At 46.2% G+C, this 18,472-nt stretch overlaps 1 protein-coding gene across 2 annotated transcripts in view; it reads right to left on the bottom strand.

Moving 5' to 3' along the window:
• anxa4 (annexin A4) overlaps positions 1-18,472 on the bottom strand; it is a 49,073-nt gene that overhangs the window by 18,094 nt on the left and 12,507 nt on the right. For both annotated transcript variants that reach the window (XM_043681195.2, XM_043681196.2), the window contains exons 3-8: positions 11,125-11,212; positions 9,014-9,108; positions 6,360-6,473; positions 4,098-4,188; positions 2,304-2,383; positions 597-653 (exon numbers count right to left, since the gene is read on the bottom strand). In XM_043681195.2, coding sequence (XP_043537130.2) covers positions 597-653; positions 2,304-2,383; positions 4,098-4,188; positions 6,360-6,473; positions 9,014-9,108; positions 11,125-11,212 — 525 coding nt within the window. The remainder of the gene's footprint in view (positions 1-596; positions 654-2,303; positions 2,384-4,097; positions 4,189-6,359; positions 6,474-9,013; positions 9,109-11,124; positions 11,213-18,472) is intronic.

Below are 18,472 nucleotides of genomic sequence, written 5' to 3'. Positions count from 1 at the left end.
GAGGAGAGTTCAATAATAGGCAGAGGACAGACAGGAACAGAAACAACAGCCACTACAGCAGGAGCCAAGCTAGGTGATCATGAACCACTCTAGCTTCACACCAAACATCAGAATCATCAACTTCCTGGTGGGAACAGAGGAGAATATTCCTGCTCCTGTGCTAGTTAAGCATCAGTCTAGATTAAAGACTCCGATGTAATTTGTGTTGTTTCAGTGTATCACTGAGTGTGACCTCCTGACCACATGACGTACAAAGAAGGGGCCGCAGACAGAGGGGTGGGGAAAGCTGACAACAGCAATAGTTAAAAAGTTCTTTGTCGTTGATCGCCTGGAAGCAATGGCCAAAGTGGATCTGGTCTGATCAACATCAGAACCAAAAATAATTGCATCAGTGAAGACAAGTCACTGGTTGTCATGGCAATGTATCTGCAGAGGTGTTAACAAAAACCAAGAACAAATACCCAGTCTCCTGAACTGTAGAGCTGGGGTCTCAACTGGAAGCTTTTCCCTCATTATTCCAGCCCCTTGATTGGCTGGACACAGCTATCCCAATCACTCCAATTTGCCCATGGTGCTTTCCCCAACTAACCAGTTACCTGTGCATCCTGCCTGGCTCGTTGCTCATCCACAGAATTTCCTTCATCGCGGTTTCCCTGTGAGACAGCAAACACAGTTTCGGTCAGCAGCACACATGGCTTGTTACAGGATGCAAGTACCCGACTGTGCAAAACAAAAAAGGTTCATTTCCTGGCACTCAGAAGTCACACAGACAGGAAGTAACCACATGGTAACCCTAGACTCTGGCAGGGTGCAGTTTCATGTCCACGCACAGAGCTGCGATTCACCCCAACATCAGCTCTGGGACAATTACACCCAATAGCTGCAGCCACTGGCAGTCAGAACTTCAGGCTGACCACAGAGCTGTGGCCACTCACTGGACCACACTCTCCCATTCCTGATGCTGCACAATATTCGACTCTGGTCTTAGCCCCCAGGTTTTACCTGTGACAGATGGCAAACACACAACTGGCCTGGTTGGGAGGTGGGGGCTGTCCTATGTAGAAATGAACAATCTGATGAGTCTGGATTCTCTCCAGTATTGCAACCCAAGAGGTGATTGCACTGGGACACAAGATTTTCAAGCAGTTTCACTGATAAACTCAGCAGAGGTCCCTTCCTGCTGGGTGGGAAACTTCAAAACACAGGAGCACCTTTTAGCTCAGCTTAGAACAGTTGATCACTTTGGACAGTGAGGAAGAGAAACTTCACTCGGGGATTGTCAAGCTTGAGAATTCTCTCCGTCAGAGGGTGGTGGCAGTGAAGAGGCAAGAATATGCAGTTCTAACCCAACACTAGTCAGTCATAATCCCATGGAAGGGACTTGGGATGCAAGAGAGAGGAACAATTAAGATAAACTTGGACAGAGGTTTGCAGTACATCGCAACAGCAACACCAAAATATGATACATGTAAGGTGAAGAAATCTTTAGTATTTCCTTTAGCGTCTGTAGTCATTAGGAGCAATAAGAACTTGCTGGAAAATATGGATGGCAGACAACAGGTTAAGTGTTACTGACCTAGTCAGAGTGCATCATTTGCAGACAGTGAGGCAAGGCCCTGCCTTTGAAGAACAGCAGTGATACAGTCAAATACAAAGCCATCCAACTCACCAACCTGACTTGGAAATGTACTGCCGTTTCTTCACAGTCGTTGGGTCAAAATCCTGGGATTCCCTCCCTACCCGCATTGTGGGTCAACCCACAGCAAGGGGACTGCAGTAATTCTAGGAGGCAGCTCACCACCACCTTCTCAAGGGGTAAATAGGGATGGGTTATCAATGCTGGCCAAATGGCCTCGCCCAAGTCCCACAAAACCAATTAAAAAAAAACAAACAACTTTATGGGTCAGACTAAACAGATCACTTTCCAGATTCTTTATACAAACAGGCATCACAACAACTGCACCGAAAAGACAGAGTTGTATGCATCACTGATGAGGTGGTTTTAGGAGCCCTTCCCTAACACTACACATGGGCTGATGTTACATTGCTCACTCCCCTGCCAATGTTCAAACTGCACTTGGTCACCCTGGCTTCACGTCCAATGGAAACACTGGCCAGTTCTTTCTGTCAAGATGACGACTGGATTTTCTGTAGCTTCAGTCAAAGCAGATCCCAAGGACAGAAGCAGCTTTCTTGTCACAGCACAAAGTTGGTGTTGGTGAGTGAAAGCGCGCGGTCTACCCAATCCAGCACCTCTGAAGCCTCACTGAAGGGCAGGCAGATCTCTGCTGGCTGCTCCTTACCGTTGCCAGGGACACCAGCACTCTTTGGAACATAGCGGAAGTGTCCCCACAGATGTCGTCTTCAAGACTCTTGCCAAACTCTGCAAAAGGGGAAGAAAAAAAAAAACTTCAAGTAGGAGCTGGACAAAGGGATAAAACAAACTAAATACCGAAAACATGTCAGGCCCCCACCCTCCTTAGACTACAACCAGCATACTCAACCTGTCCAAGAAAGATGGCCAACAATAACGAAGCAACTGCTGTTCAGAAGGTGCCATCGAAAAAAATCATCAATCCAGAGTTCAAATCCTGTCGTCATCTCGGCCAGAAGATGGTATATAATAGGTTATTCGTTACTGACCTAGTCAGAGTGCATCATTTGCAGACAGAGAGGCAAGGCCCTGGCTTTACCCAAATTCTCACATCCTGCAATTTACAACCCAGAGCTATTTTGGTCATCTTCCAATCCAACATCTCATCCTCACTCACCCAGACCCTGTCCTAACTCAACGATGGCACAACTCAATAACTCCCATCCCAGGATGGAATCTGTTTGACAGAGCAGGTGTTTGGTTGATTTTCTTCAGTGAGCTAACATGGTCATCAGTCATTGAGACACATTTCTACAAGAGCTTGGATTTTCTTGAACAGAAGCTTGTTTCACAAATCAAGTTTAAATACAGCAGACAGTTCTCCAGATTCAAAACAGTCACAGCAAAAGCACAAAACCACTGGTTGCCATGATTTAAGAGCAGAAAGAATTGACCCACTCTCTCAACTCTTCAAGTTCCACCTCACTGCTCACAGCTTCCTTGTTAATCACACAATGAATCCTTTGCCAAGCAGATGTGAACCAGTCATCAACCTCCATGTTCCAAAAACCTGAAGCTTTCTACAACAACTCTCACGACTAGAAAGCTGCATCAATGAATCCCTTCTGCAAGAGGTGACTGGTTCTTCAATTGCTTCCATAGGATAAGCTAAACTGGCTTTGAAGGCCAACAGTGGTATCCTCTAAACTAACTCATAAACCAGGACATTTGTTTCCATCAGGTACAAAGGAAGTGAATGGCCTTAGACATTCACTCAATCATAAACAGGATTATCAACTTCCCATTGACACCACAGAGTCCACAGTCACCTACTTCCCCCCCAAAAAAACTGAATTTCGTCACTGTTCCACTCAGATTCTCTGACCTGGCTATCTTTTCTTTTTTAAAAAATAAAAGAAAATCATCACGCAGCATGTCTCCAGCCATTATAACATTGCAATTTCACAAAATTATATTCATTGAAATAATGTATCTATGACGACAACCCGAAGCCCTCCTATTCATAGCGTCATATGACACAGAAACAGATCCTTTGGTCCAACTCATCCACACCAACTAGATATCCCAATCTGACCTTACGCTTCCCCCCCAGCATTTGCCAGCAGTTGGCCCATACCCCTCAAAACTCCTCCTGCTCATATACCCATCCAGATGCCTTGCTAATGCTGGAATTGTACCAGCCTTGCCCCACCTCCTCTGGCAAACCTCTCTGACTGCACTACTCACTCTCCCTGGTAAAGGTCTGACTAAGCTCTTGGTCATAGCCCACAGTGTATTAAAGTCTGGTTACATTCTCAGTGCAAGAATTCTTCAAAAAGATGACATGTTGCGGATACATCAGCATCACTCGACCGCTTCACAGCATCTCACTGTTCACATATTTAGCAACTCATCTGAAGTTTGGAAGGGGGCAAGAGGACAGAAATATTTCTCACACACTATACAGCTGTTTCATTCTTGAGGAATAAGACGAGGACTTTACCTTTCTTGTAAGCAGTCACGATTTGCCGGATTTCGGCGTTGTTCCGTGAAGCCAGAATTTCAATTAAGCAGCCTTCATCAGTCCCAGCACCCTAGGGACAAAACAGCATTAGTTAGTCCTAGCTTGCTTTCAGATCTCAGAAACGTAACTGTACTGATGATGGATTTACTGTTCAGTTCAAGACGGAAGGTAGAAAGAGCCCTGAAGACACTCCAAGACACTCAGAATCAATTCAAATTGAATATAGCCTTTGCAGCTTCTGTATCACAGCAGGTATCCCAGGCTGAGATTAAAAAGCAAGCATAACATGACAAAAGGAAAGGATTCCATTCAAACGGAGCAACTGTAACATGGCTGAGAGAGACACAGGGTTAGGTTTCAAAGTCCAGTGTATAATTAATCACTCCTGGAACAGTGATTGGTCCTTCACTAAGTGAAACAGCCAATTTAACCCAACAAACAATGATGGCACAGACTGAATTCATGGATTGCTCTTTTGGTGCAGTGTTGGAAGGAGCCTTGGCTCGGTTCAGAAAGGACAGTGTGTTCACAGAGTTGACTTTCAGGGTTCATGATTCCCAACAGTGCTTCACAGGACAATAGGACAGGAGACAGCTTGGATTTGGTGTGGAGGTTAAATTCGAACCGAGAGCAGGCATGATGAATGAGCTGGTTTCTGTGCTAACTCTCACGCAGAAAACCCACCAGCTGAGTGTGTGGACAGGGAACCCAATAGTGATGTAGGATAATGTACCATTTCTGGTCATGCACTCAGATCAAAGACTCCTCAGCCAGAGAGAAACAAGATTCAGTGCAACATCTGAACCTAGAGGACAGGCGATGAATAGTTGAGTCAACCCTGTTGGAGCCAACCTTGCAAGACCACATTTCTTATTTAACAATCAACTGATTGTAACTTCAAATATCAATTGGACTGTTTTGTGTCTAGGGCCCTGAACGGAAGGGTAATGTACCACATGCTAGCAATCTTTAACCAGAGGCTGCACTAGCTCCCACTGGGGGAAGCAAGCATCACCCACAGCACAAACATGACTCAACAGCAGCCATGCCAAGAAACTCAAATCACTTTTCCAACAAGTCTTCAAGCACACTACAGGTTTTTGGCCAAGATAAACACGCTTGGATCTCAGAAGGAACAATTTATTCAATCTTGAACAGCAAAGGCACTCCTCAAACTTCAGGAAGTAAACCACCCCCAGGGAAGGCAGTTGATGGTCTGAAAGTTATCAGCTGGCCTTCAACTTCTGAGAAGGAAGGGCGAATGGTGGGTGGGGGGAGGGGGAAAATGTCACCGAGATACCATCGTCTCACAGCTGTCCCGACAAGATGGGTCTTCAGTTTTCCTGACCCTGATTGTTGGGGTCGGGTTCTCAAACTGTTCAGTCTGATCTGGTACAACTAGCAGCAACCATACTGAAGAGAAGCAAAGGAAGTGGCCATTCAGCCCCTTCAGACTGTCCTACTATTCACCAAGAGTAATGTTGATCAGTGGCCCGAGTACCTGCAGCTGCCCACCATCAGAGTGAATATCTTGGATGAAGAGAAATACAGAAAGCAGAGATTTCAACCCAAGGTGTTTCCATTTGTGGAAGGGGAACTTCCATACTGAACAAGTTCAGAAATTTGACTGGAGAAAGATCTGGCTTTGATTAATTTTGAAAACAGGGCCATCCCTACCCTATTGTGGGTACTTCATCTCACCTTTGAAGATTTGGACAGATCAATAATTAATCAATCCCAGCTGCTCAGAGTCAGAAAACATGGCAGCCATGTTTGATACAGCAAAGACTTTAGATATCACACCAAGGAGGGATGGATTTGGCTTTTTATTGAACCCCTCGAAGAATGGTATTAAATTTCTTAGAACGCTTCCGTCCCTCCAAATTGACCATTTAAAAAAAAAAAAGAGCAAACGCAGGGTGATCAGAAGCAAAATTCCATCTCCTACTGTCTCCACATCACATGGAGAATCAACTCTTCAGGCACACCCCAAGAAAGAGATACAAATCTACTTTCCCAACGCTTATGTACTACTGATTCTGGTAAACATTAACATACTGGCAAGCCTCAATGGCGGCCTGATAAGCTCCACTGCCTGGATAGGAATTATAGACATCTCAACAGAAATGTCAGAGCCCACTGGGAATAATATGCCCTTTGTCTGCAGGCACCCACCCACACACACAATGTGCCTCCCACAATGGTTAAATATTTACTGAATGTTCACACCAGGTCACATACCTTGATGGCCTTTTTTAATTCGTGCACATCGTACATGACAGGTGTCATCATCAAGCCAAGCACAACCTGTTCAAAATTGCCAGATATTTCTGACTTCAGGTCGCTGATCAGGTCCTGCAGCAAGATAGAAATTAAACAGAAAAATTGGACACCATGTTCCAGAGTGGTCCACGAGTGCTGAAGACACACGCGCACACACACACAATCCTGAACAAAGACAGTGCTCCCAAATATGGGCACCACGACAAAGTGATGTGAAGGGATGGAATGAGAAGGATCAAAATCAACACAGGGGAGTTCCTCAGTTAGTTTTCTCCAACACAGTCAGAATGCTGCAAATCTGACTCCAGCAAATGGCATTGACATGAAGCTCCCTCAGCTCCTATAACACCTCATTGATTTCCTTATGTTGTATCCCTGTGAGAGTGACAACATAGGAGGTGTGTGTAAGGGTCCTAACTACAAAACACTGCTTCTGAATGTTTGCATGTCAGTTAGACTGCTGTAAATATCGTCAAAACCTCTTGACGCTCATTCTGAACAGCCGAAAAAAAAGGGGGGGGAAAAAAAAAAAAGAGCGCTGTCAATATTGACTTGTGGACATAAATGGAAAGCTACTGGTAAGCAATTACCAAAAGCACATGGAGATGATGAACTCTATGATCTCCGAGAGAGATCAGAATCACTCCTTTGTGCGCGCTTCTCCTTCTGTATCTCTCTTGTGGAGCAAAGCTCCTATTTCTGATACTTGTTCACAATCTCTCAAACGCACCCTACCCAATTACAGACACACTGAATGGCTGTACAGGGTCTCTCATCCAGAGGCTCCACGGTGATACTGCCTCATCACTCAGCTGCAGTTCACACTGCCTTCGGTAAAGAGATGTGATGCACAAACTAGAATGTAGAGTAGGAGAGATGGAGCAGGCTGGCAATCTGAGTCACCAGGCTGAGGGATGACTTGGACACATTTAAAAACTGTCGAGGGTGGAGGTTTGATAGGGTCGACTTAGAGAAGGAAGTCTTTCCACTTTTGGCGGAAGTCCATATCAGCAGCCATCAAAACAAGGCAGCGGCATGCCTAAATACAAAATCAGCAAGAGGGCCACCAAGTTAGGTCACAACCTGACATTTTCCATCATCGGGAGGAAAAACTGCATTCACCCATAGGGGTGGTGGAAACCTGGAGCTCACTTCCTGTCAGGGTGGGAGAGACAGAAACCCTCAGTGTGGAAGGATTGAGATCGACACTCAATGCCAAAGGCAGACAAAGCAATGGACCGAGTTCTGGGAACTGGGTTTTGACTAGAGAGGTGGTTGACTTTTCACAGCATAGACTAGATGGGCCAAATGGACTTGTTCAGTGCTCTTGATGACTGCGGGGCGAGAGCGAAGGAGAGCGAGCTGATGAGGAGGGGTGACAAGGGCTGAGGAACTGATCTTGTTGTGTACAAACAAACAGACTCTGCAGGCCAAAAGGCAGAGACATTTGACATGCCCAAAAATAAAGTGATGAGAACGTCAAAATTAAAACATTGGACTTGGCTGTTAACTGACAGCAATGAACAAACAAGTCAGCTTCCCGGACAACGTGAGCCCAGGGACAATTCCCCTTTGTTCAAATCACAACACAAAACAGTAACAGGTTGCTGTTCATTGGAAAGGGAGCATGCAATGGTGGGAAATGGGAAGATTGGCCTGTATCCAGTGGGGAGGATCAGTGAAAGGAGACAGACTGCACTTGGTCACAACACACTGTACACAGACAGACAGCAGGAAGTGAATGATCACATGGACTCCAGTATCAGCTAAAGGTGGGGGGGGGAAAATAAAAAAAAAATGAGGGGGAAGAGCCAAGGTAACAAAAGGTCAAATGTTGGGGGTTACAATGAGGATTGTGTGAACACCATGCACAGGTTCTGTGTACGTGAAGGAGTTCAGGAGCTGGTGGTTAACCACATTGCTTTATTACTCTAACAGGTCATTCCTTGCCCCGACATCCTCATTTGGTTTTCTCTCCACTATAGCCATCTAGGACTGCAGAATGTTTCAAATTCAGAGTTTCAGTTCCGTTTCTTGGGGATTCTCTGAAACCTCAGTGAGCTGACCTTACGAAGTGAAGGACAGACTAAAACACAACTTCCTCTGCATTTGACAGGAGCAAGTGTTACACACGGGCATCTCCCAGCTCTGTCCAAATGCTCTGTGGACAGTGGGATACTTCTGTTAAGTGCCCAAGGATTCAACTGGATGTGAACAGGATTTGATGGGATAGGAGAGAGGGAGAAAACTACAACAGCTACTCCAGTGCATAACCTTCAGGTCAGCAGACAAACCAACAGTCCCCAATCTCCCAGGATAGACAATAGCACTAATGGGCCTGTTGTGTTGACTTTATCATCAATGTGGCTTTGGCCTGCAAGAAAGGATTAATGGAGACCTCACACTGGAAGCAAGCCTATGAATGGAGATATTTCCTTTGTATAACTAACTAAGAGCTCCACCAAGTCTGAAACACATTGAAGCCAGTCAGATGGTGTGGCAACCCCAGGTAATTAGCTGGAGACCCGCAGCGGATGAAGAGGATTGTCGTGTACATCACCCAGTCATACATTTCTCATGGAATTCACAAAGCTGCAGTCAAAAAACCATACCCTGCCAAAAGCAGTCTTGAAGTCTGCTTTGATCTGCTGCCTCTGGGCAATAGTTCTTCTGGTCAGGACCTCAATGATGGCATCCTCATCAGTACCTACACAGCAACAGAACAGTTTCAAAACCAGCTGGTCATTACCTGCTCTCAAAATGTGTGTCATCTTCAACTTTTTGGAGATGCCGGTGTTGGACTGGGGTGGCCAAAGTTAAAAATCACACAACACCAGGTTATAGTCCAACAGGTTTATTTGGAAGCACTAGCTTTCGGAGCGACGCTGATGGTACAACCTTCTGATGAAGGAGCAGTGCTCTGAAAGCTAGTGCTGCCAAATAAACCTGTTGGACTATAACCTGGTGCTGTGATTTTTAAACTTGCAGATGAAATATTGCATGTTTGGCCGTGGAAGATCCACGTTAGTGGGAAGCTTGCATACTGTCATCAGACCAAGGAACGTGACCTTCACACCAAACATATTACAACAGAGCAAGAGGCTATCAAGCCACTCTGTTAGCACCTCACAGCGGTTGAGAACACAAACAGCTGCTCATGAAGTGACAAATGGTTTCTGCAGTAGGACTCAAATTTGGGTTCCTTGCAATTTGGGTCCCACACACACACACAGCCAGATAGTTATTCCCCATGTTTTTACGTGGCAGTCTTCCCCACGCTGCTCGTTCAGTTTGGGCGACAGGCTTACAAATTGGTCCATGAACATTCTGGTTTGCACTTTCAGAAACGATATAACGAATGCGATGTAATCAGAACACTCAGAAGGATTACTCATCATCGTGTGTGCAAAGTACACAAACATTCAGTCCCGGAGGCTGGGACACATTATTCCAACAGGGAGCCACATTCCAATCTGCATTTCTTCCAGGGCTGAACCACCACAACGTACAATGTGTTCCCCTTTGCCATGTGAGAAAATGACTCATTGTAAATTCATAATTTTTTTTATTAATGTGGACCTACAACATGCATTTTGAAAGTGTCATGGTTTGCAGATATGTGTGGTGGTTGTTAGTGAGGGCTGTCGGGTGGGGGGAGGAAGTTTGAGGTTCAAGGCCATCTGAAGGTTATCTGTCAGAGTGAGAAAGGAACACTGTCTGCCTTGTCACAAGTGACTGAGTGTTAGCAGCCACACAGGAAGTTGTGGACACGGAACCTTCAGGCAGACTAACACGATTCAATATGCTCTGACAAGTCTGCCTGCCTCCTTTAGAGGAAGAGATGGACCTCGTGTTGGCAGGGGAGGAGACGGAATGATCATTCCTTATTGTCCCAAGGTGGTCACAACCTTGGCAGAAATGATTCAGTGACCATGCAGAGGGTCACTAGAATGATCAGCTAACTGGCTGCAGGAACTAGACTGCATGCAGAACCTGAAGAGGAGGGGGGTCACATGGAGCTCAAAGGATTGGTCAGAACCTTCAAAATAGGAGGCCGGTTGGAATGCAGGGAGGTGGGGGATGAAAGGAAGCACTTATTCCAAAATCCTCTGCTAACCCAACATGCTGCTGTGCTGGGCAATAGTGGAGATGACTCAATGGGCTGAATGGCCTGTGACTTATGGTCAAAGTGTTCTCAAACCCACTAACCAATGGTTTGTTTGAAAAGGGTTTAATGGGTTCAGAATGCATGTGAAACATCAACCAATCACTGACTTTACATGGCAGAACAGGAGAGAGGGGCTGAATGGTCTCCTCCTGGTGCTGTAACACTGATGGAAAATACTAGAGAGCAAATTGCACACAGGCTGGTATCCTGTCAGTAAGCCACCCTCTGTTTACCAGTGCACACTACACTGGCTGTGACCAGCCTGCTTGGCGTCAGTCCCGGAACTGAGCAGACTCTAAATCTCCTGGTTATATCGGTCAGCCAGGGCTTCCTGATTGATTGGCCCAACTTGATAAACCCAATGACCTTATACTCAAAGAGGTCCACCCAGTCCCAAATCACAAAACGTCTGGTTTCCATCATGCATTGTGACAGAGGGGTGGAAGTGAACTGTCACTAAGGTGGGAGAATAACATCCCCCCCACATCACAGAGCTCTGTGACACCCTGAGAATGACACCTTTGTTAAGTAAAAAGGATTGGTTGAGATACAAACCGAGCCCCTTCATCGCCTTTCTCAGTTTGGCTGCATCCTCCTGGGAATTGAATCCAGGGTACTCTCGAACAGTGCCACGATGTCCAACCTGTTAAGAAAAAAAATAGCTGCCACCATTGCCACAGAGTCAGTTCTTCACTCATTTATTTGAAAAAGGCTACCTGCTTCCTCTTGTCTGCATGGCGTGTGACTGGTCAAGGGGTCTCAAGACTCCAATTTCTAACATCACGTGAGCGTCTCAATGTGACAAGTCCATCTTGAAAACTCGGTGCGTGCTGACAGGACAGCAGGTGTAGGATGGTGTGGGACTCAAACTACACGTCCCTGACTGCTTTCCCCTCCCCTTCCGACCAGCATGGCTGAGAGCATAGATGAATTAGCTTGTGCCAAGGTGCCATGTGAGACCTGGGGGTGATTACCCAGCAGGAACCTGGCAATGTCAGAGAACACACCCAACCAAGGAACAAAGCTGAAGACATGATTATGAATGAAGGAGTTCACAGACACAAGCCTTGGCTGGGTAAACAGACACAGAGACACTGTTGGGAACACGGAACTAAAGATGGAATAGAAACGCAGATCCGGATTTCACCAGAGCATGGGAGGTTGGTGTCATTCTCTGGGGAAGATGACGACAAGACGGAGAGGGGGGAGGGTTCCGGTTCAACTCCGCTGCTCAGTGCTAAGATAGGAGTGAAGCAGAAATGACGCTGCTGAACACTACAGGGTGGGCTGCTGGTGACAAGGAACTGGCATTTCATTACCCCTCAGGACAGCAGCTCTAGGTTCAAAATATCAAACTAAACTCAGCCAGAGAGAGCAGCCTTCTGCTGCTGTGTCCACAAACACAGAGGAAGCAAAAAGAGAGAGAGGGACACACACACACACAGGCATCAAGATATCTCACAACCAAGCATATGTGCAGTTGTAAACACCGCTATTGACCATCAAAACAAAGGTCAATTCTTGTCCAGCAGTCTGTCACACCATGGCAGAGTACAGTCAGTCAGTCACCAACAAAAGGCATCAGGACCTTTCAGAGGAAGCTCCTGCTGAAAGAAATGGCAGTGCTTCTTAAAAAGGTGAGTCCTGCAGCTTTCTCCCTCCTGTACTAGAGGATGGAGGTAGTTGCTCAGCTTCAGGATGGTCCCCCTGACAGTGCAGCACTCCTGCAATGCTGGGGCACTATTGTTAGCCTTGGTGATATGCTCAGAGTGGGACTCCCATCCATAACCGGCTCACTTTGACACCCAATGCCAATGGATGCAAGTGGGCCAATCACTGCTGGCCAACTCCCATTGTTTAGGAACCTAACCTGACAAGGAGGGTCACACTGCTGTTCCCTGCGCTGTCTTGTCTCCTCTGTTACATTCCACTGACTCAATACCAGTGCACTACTTGTCTCAACAAACTGCGCGTAGGCAAAACAAAATACAAATTTGCCAAACCTCTTTTCAGAGCCAGGTCACGGAGATCAGCCATTGTTAATACAGGCGTGGGGCAGCACAGTGGATCAATGGTTCGCATTGCTGCCTCACGGCACCAGGGTCCCAGGTTCAATTCCAGCCTCAGGCAATTGTGTGTAGAATTGACAGTGTCCCCATGTCTGTGTGGGTTTCCTCCCACAATCCAAAGATGTGCAAGTCAGGTGAATTGGGTGTGCTAAATTGCCCATGGTGTTTAGGGATGTGTAGGTTAGATATATTAGTCAGGGGCAAATATAGGATAATAGGGTAGGGGGTGGGTCTGGGTGGTTTACTCGTCAGAGGGTCAGTGTGGACTTGGTGGGCCAAAGGGCCTATTTCTATATTGTAGGGATTCCAGGCAAGCAAGAACATGGGTACAATTTCACAAAACATGGGTTGGGAATCACCAGAAATATAGTCTCCAAATCAGGGAATTACCAGTAATGATACAAACACCAGGTCTCCCATGTCAAAAATGACTCCATGAAGGGGGGAAAAAAAAATGATGCTCCCCAAAAGAAATCAAAACATTGAAAAGCTATCCAATTCATCCCAATCAGCTACTCTGGGCCCATGTGGAACTATCCTGTCCAATTCCTTTACCTGGGAAAAAGAATGCATTGAAATTCCTGCCACTGCTAGTAGCTTACTCCAAAGGTCCCATTTGTCCTTTGACTGGCCAGTCCACTGCACGAACCCTTCACCCATACTAGACCCTGACTCACATTATAACTTACACAGACCCAGTTCTCTGATCTCCCCGGCCCAAGTGAAACTGTGGCTCCGGTGCCAACAGTGACACATGAGATGGCACTGCCAGCAATCTGACTGACTGTGTCAGTGCAGTGTCGAGGGTGGATGAATCAAGGTCCTATCTCTGTTCCAGTGAATATCAAAACCTCTCAGTACTCTAACTGTAGGGAGTTCCCTATGGTAACCAGAGCAATGTAATGCTGAAACCAGTCATGATAAAAATAGTCAGGGTGAACCCACAATGTGGTTGGCCCATCCCACAACCACCCCAGAGAAACAGCAAAGGCAGCCTGTGTTAATAACTTCAAAATACACATCAGCTGGCTTGAACAGATCAATGTTAGCCTGGCGTTTACCCCGTGGCCAGTTGCCAGGGTTCAGAGACTGGCGATTCTGTGTCACTTGGTTGACACTCTGTCTCACTGCAGGAACAATGGGCATAGCTCGCACGGGCCGGAGTTTTAAATCAGAGAGTTTCTATTTTGTTCCTCTTTCAGAATGAGGGAACGCATCATGACTAAACTGATGAACAACAGCATTGAAAATTAAAACCTCTCCCAGGTTAGCTCAACGCAACAAAGCTGGTCGAGGACTAGGTGTTGGCATTAACAAGCATAGCTGGAAGCTGTGAATGGTCAAACACTCAACCCAGATGGCACTCCTGTTCTAGCACAGACTGGTCAGCCAAGGTGGCACAGAGAAGTGAGCAGCAGTTCCCATTCACTCAAGCTGGCACACCTTGCTTATTTGGGAAGGTGCAATGCACTGGTTCTCCCTCACAGGACGGCTGCAGCTCAGTTTGAGATATCACCGAGTTCCAATGCAGCTCCATGTTCAGGGAACAGGCAGGGATTTGTGTTTTTTTTTTGAAAATAAAACGAGACATTTCTGTAGGGAAACATGCCATGGCACACACCAGAATTAACCAAACATGACACACACATCAATGCTAAGCCATCTGTAAACTCCATTCTGTGTGTAGATTGGCTGTCATGTTCATAACCCTGCTCCTTATCTCCACCTCCTCCCTCCCAAAGTGGGGTTGCAGAAGGCACAAGTTCAGATTTGCCTGGGAATAGGGACCTAACAGATACTGCCCAAGGCAACCACCAGGGAAAAGGCTTTTAGGTTTTTCTTACTAAAAACCTGTCATACAATGAAAATAGAGTAGCCTGTTCTCCCAGTGGAGGGATTTTGAGAGTTTGGTTTAGTTTTAGTCGGGGTCCTGGATAAGCTGCTGCAGTATAAAGAGGAACCAGGCTTCAGCAATGATCACTGGCTGATCCTCTCAGTCTCTCGGAGTTCTCCCCTCCAAAAACCTGGGTTTGAACTTATTTGTTGCCAGGGGGTTCTGTTTGTGGGGATGTTGCAGGAAATCTGATCAGCTTCTTTGTTAAATGGTGTGGGGGGGGGGGGGGGGGTGGGATATTTTGTTGGTTGGGTTTTCATATAGTTGTTATCCTAAATTCTGTTTTCTTTTGTTGACGTTTCCTTTAGCGGGGAGTAAATAAATTGGTGTTTCTGGGAGCCAAGTGGTTTGATGAGCGAGTGCATCACTCCTGGAATATCCACCTGAAAGTCTGCCAAAAACAAGCAGGGAAAATTAGGATCTGGGCGACTGTGAAAATGTTCTGAGGCGGTCTGGCCTGGTTACATTACATGTTCCCTCCACAACATGAGGAAGACACTTCCTTGGTCACAGCACTGTTTAGGAAAGTCCCCTATAGAGTCAACAGCATTCGAGTTTTGGCCTTTATCTTTTCTAAGGATCCAGCAGCAATGCGATGGGCCAAATGGCCTAGTGCTGTCAAGTGCAACGATTCGATTCCAAACATCTTCACATGTGCCTCAGTGAACTTTACTCCTTCCGAGGGAAAGCTGAACATGAACAAATTAAAACCAACTTCCTCTGCATTCCCATCACAACAGCTCACCAACAAGCACCTCTATAGGCAAAAAGCTAGATTTCTAAATTCAGACAATAGAAGCTACGAAACAAGCGGCTTTCACTGCAGGCTAATTTCAGGGACAAACAATTCTTTTGTCTTAAAGACAAAAAGGTATTACTGCTTTCTACCGAACCACACCAGCACTAAACAGGAAGCTACAGGTTCCAGTACAAATCTGCAAAGATCAAATACAGCAGGAGAAACAAACTAATTGTGACTTGATCTTAAAATGTGTGGAGGTTAATTTGGATTAAGCTGAAGAATAAAGGGTTTACATTTTCAGTTGGGTGAACTGACAGGCTCTCTTTCTAAAAGGGTCAGAAAGTGATTTGAAAACAGCAAACTCTGAGACAGCCTTTCAAAGAAATGTTGAGACTTGATAAAATCAAGTCACATCACTTATGTCAGGGGTTCGTTACTCAACGTTTGGGGAGGAGTGAAGTTTTACATTCAGAAACAGATGGCTAAAAGCCAATAGCAGTTAATTTGCAAATTTAGTATTTCCACCAATGGGTCAGCTTTTAAATTGCCTTCAGGAGGCAAAAAACTTAAACCAAACTCCACAGGAATCAGTTGAGAAGATGATGCCTGAATTGCTTCCTCAGTTCGAGGCTGATGCCTGGATCATCCAGCGTTCTTGTATCTCAGAGAGACAGAGAATCAATTGTGGTCAAAGTGCACAAGTTCAGCAAATGAGGAAACTGGTTTTGTAAAGGATATTGCAGCAAATTTAATCAGCTTCCCTGATCTTCACACAGAGATAAAGGTGACAACACGGTCAGGGACAAGAGCTGATGGTTTGGGGGGGGGGGGGGGGGGGGGGAAGATGGTGAACACAGTGTAGGAAGAGCAGCTCCTGGGCCAGGAGATGGTACTACGGCTGGTCACCATGAAACTTACCCTGTCCTCACCACACCAAACTCCCAGAGCAGCAGCATCCAAGTGCAGGCCACACAAAGACTCAGTTATACAGCCTTCATTAGGTCAGTACTGCACTGACGAAAGACAACGGTCGTCAAGACAAGGAAGAGAAAGAAACCTGGGCTCTCACCAAAGCCCAAAAATCAGCCCCAGGTCAGACATAGGGACGTCACATTGAAGAGACTCTGGAATGTCATGACAATGCAATCCAAACCAGTCCAAGTCTCAGACAAGACCAGAGACTAACGATTTAACTGGTCGGCAGTACAAATCACCATTTCACTCAACGGTTTCTGCACTGCATATATACACAGGCATACACACACGGGTCAAAGTCCCCAACCTGGTAAGCATTTTCTAAGTCTGGTCCAACACCACACCAACTTCCTGTGCAGTGGGGGCAATCCCAAACTGTACTCAGCCAGTGCCAAATAATTCCGATCGACAGGATCAGATGGTGGCCATCCCGGAGCTCCAGTCTGCTCCGTCAGTGTGATCATAACTGATCATCGAGCACAGCACCCGAATCCTGCTCCTGCCCCCATATGCCTGGATCCCTGCAGTCCCAAGAGCTGGAGCGGCCTCCTTTTTGGTAACAATGTTCTGGCCCCAACACCTTTGCAGTAGGGAATTCCACAGGCTGAGTACTCTCTGGGTGAAGAGACACCGGAACATCCTTCCTGTGTTCACCGACTGGTCCTGTCAGAATTTTCACCATTTCTAGGCAAATCACCCTCTGCTCAATCTTTCCTCATCTCCAGTCAGCAGAATTCTGACTAACTCGGTCTCTCCTCCTCGGTCAGTCCCGCCACCAGCTGCACTCCCTCCATCACCAGAACATCCTTCCTCAGAGACGGAGACCAAAACCCCGCAGTATTTCAGGAGTGGCATCGCCAAGTGCAGCCAGACATTCCTGTTGCACGGCTCAAACCCTCTCACTATCAAAGGCCCATGTGCAGTTTGACATCTTCACTGCCCACAGTACCTGCACACTCCCTTTCAGAGACTGGATTGCAAGGGTACCCCAGGCTCACTGAACATCCCCCCTCTCAATATACAGCCAAATAATCATTGGACTCTTATTTTTTGCTACCCAAGTGAACCACCTCACATTTATCCACGTTAACAAGCATCAGCCATGCACTGACCCACTCCCACTCAATGTCCAAATGATACTGCATCATGTCTGCACCCTCCCACCCAGCTTTCTATCTTACATTTACTTCCCTCATCTAAATCTTTAGTATGGCATCCTCCTATGGATCCATACTGTAACCCACGAGCCACTGCCTGCCAGTCAGAAAGACTCATTTATTCTGACCTGTATTTTCTTTCCTGTTTACTCACCAGGTTTCTATCCATTGCCTGGCCTTGCTTCATTACTGGCTGCACAGATTGTAGTGAGGTCAGTGCCATGAAACACACTTGGAGGGCTGATCAGGAAGCTGACGTGTGCAATGGAGTTTAAAATCACAGCACCAGGTTATAGTCCAACAGGCTTATGTGGAAACACTAGTTTTCTGAACACTGCTCACAACCACTTGATGAAGGAGCAGCGTTCCGAAAGGTAGTGCTTCCACATAAACCTGTTGGACTATAACCTGGTGTTGAGAGAATTTTAACTTGACCCACTCCAGTCCAACACCGGCGCCTCCACATCATGGTCAATTACCCAAGTGTGAACAACATGCTTACAACACCACTGCCATATCTGGATTCTTCAATGTGGTGTAACAATGGGGAAAAACCAGGTTGACTGTACCAGGATTTCTTTTGGGTCCATAGCCCATGTAGGAGATACCAGGGAAAAAAAAAATTAAATTTAGTGAGTCCCAAAAGCCATTCAGTAAGGTACCACATCCATGAGGACAATGACATCTGAGAGTTTAAGACAATTCACATTTGTGCAGATAGAGGATTGGATAACAGACAGGAAGACAAGAGCAAGATTAAATGGGCCTTCGTGTTGTCAGCTGGTGAGGGAGTAGATTTATTGCAAGTGTCAGTGCTCAGTTATCATCTGTGTGACTGAGAACCAGAGCTCATCAGAAAACCTTGATAGGAAAATAGATTGAAATACAATTGTGAGGAGATATGGACACATGAGGAACTGGGGAACAGAGCAGGGGGCAAAAGCCTTTTCCAGTTGGACTGCCCTCCTGTTTTCACCCAACACTCACTTGTGTTGCAGTGTTTTTTTTTCCCTGGCATTTCAGGGAAAAGAAAAAAGATTCAGGTACTATTCAGCCACGAATGCCA

This window comes from Chiloscyllium plagiosum, unplaced genomic scaffold, assembly GCF_037043375.1.
Source record: "Chiloscyllium plagiosum isolate Xiang-an unplaced genomic scaffold, Cpla_swu_hap1 HiC_scaffold_48, whole genome shotgun sequence".
In the NCBI taxonomy this organism is placed as follows: Eukaryota; Metazoa; Chordata; class Chondrichthyes; order Orectolobiformes; family Hemiscylliidae; genus Chiloscyllium; species Chiloscyllium plagiosum.
Note: the sequence above shows the minus strand (reverse complement) of the source record. Positions and strands in the feature narration are given on the sequence as shown.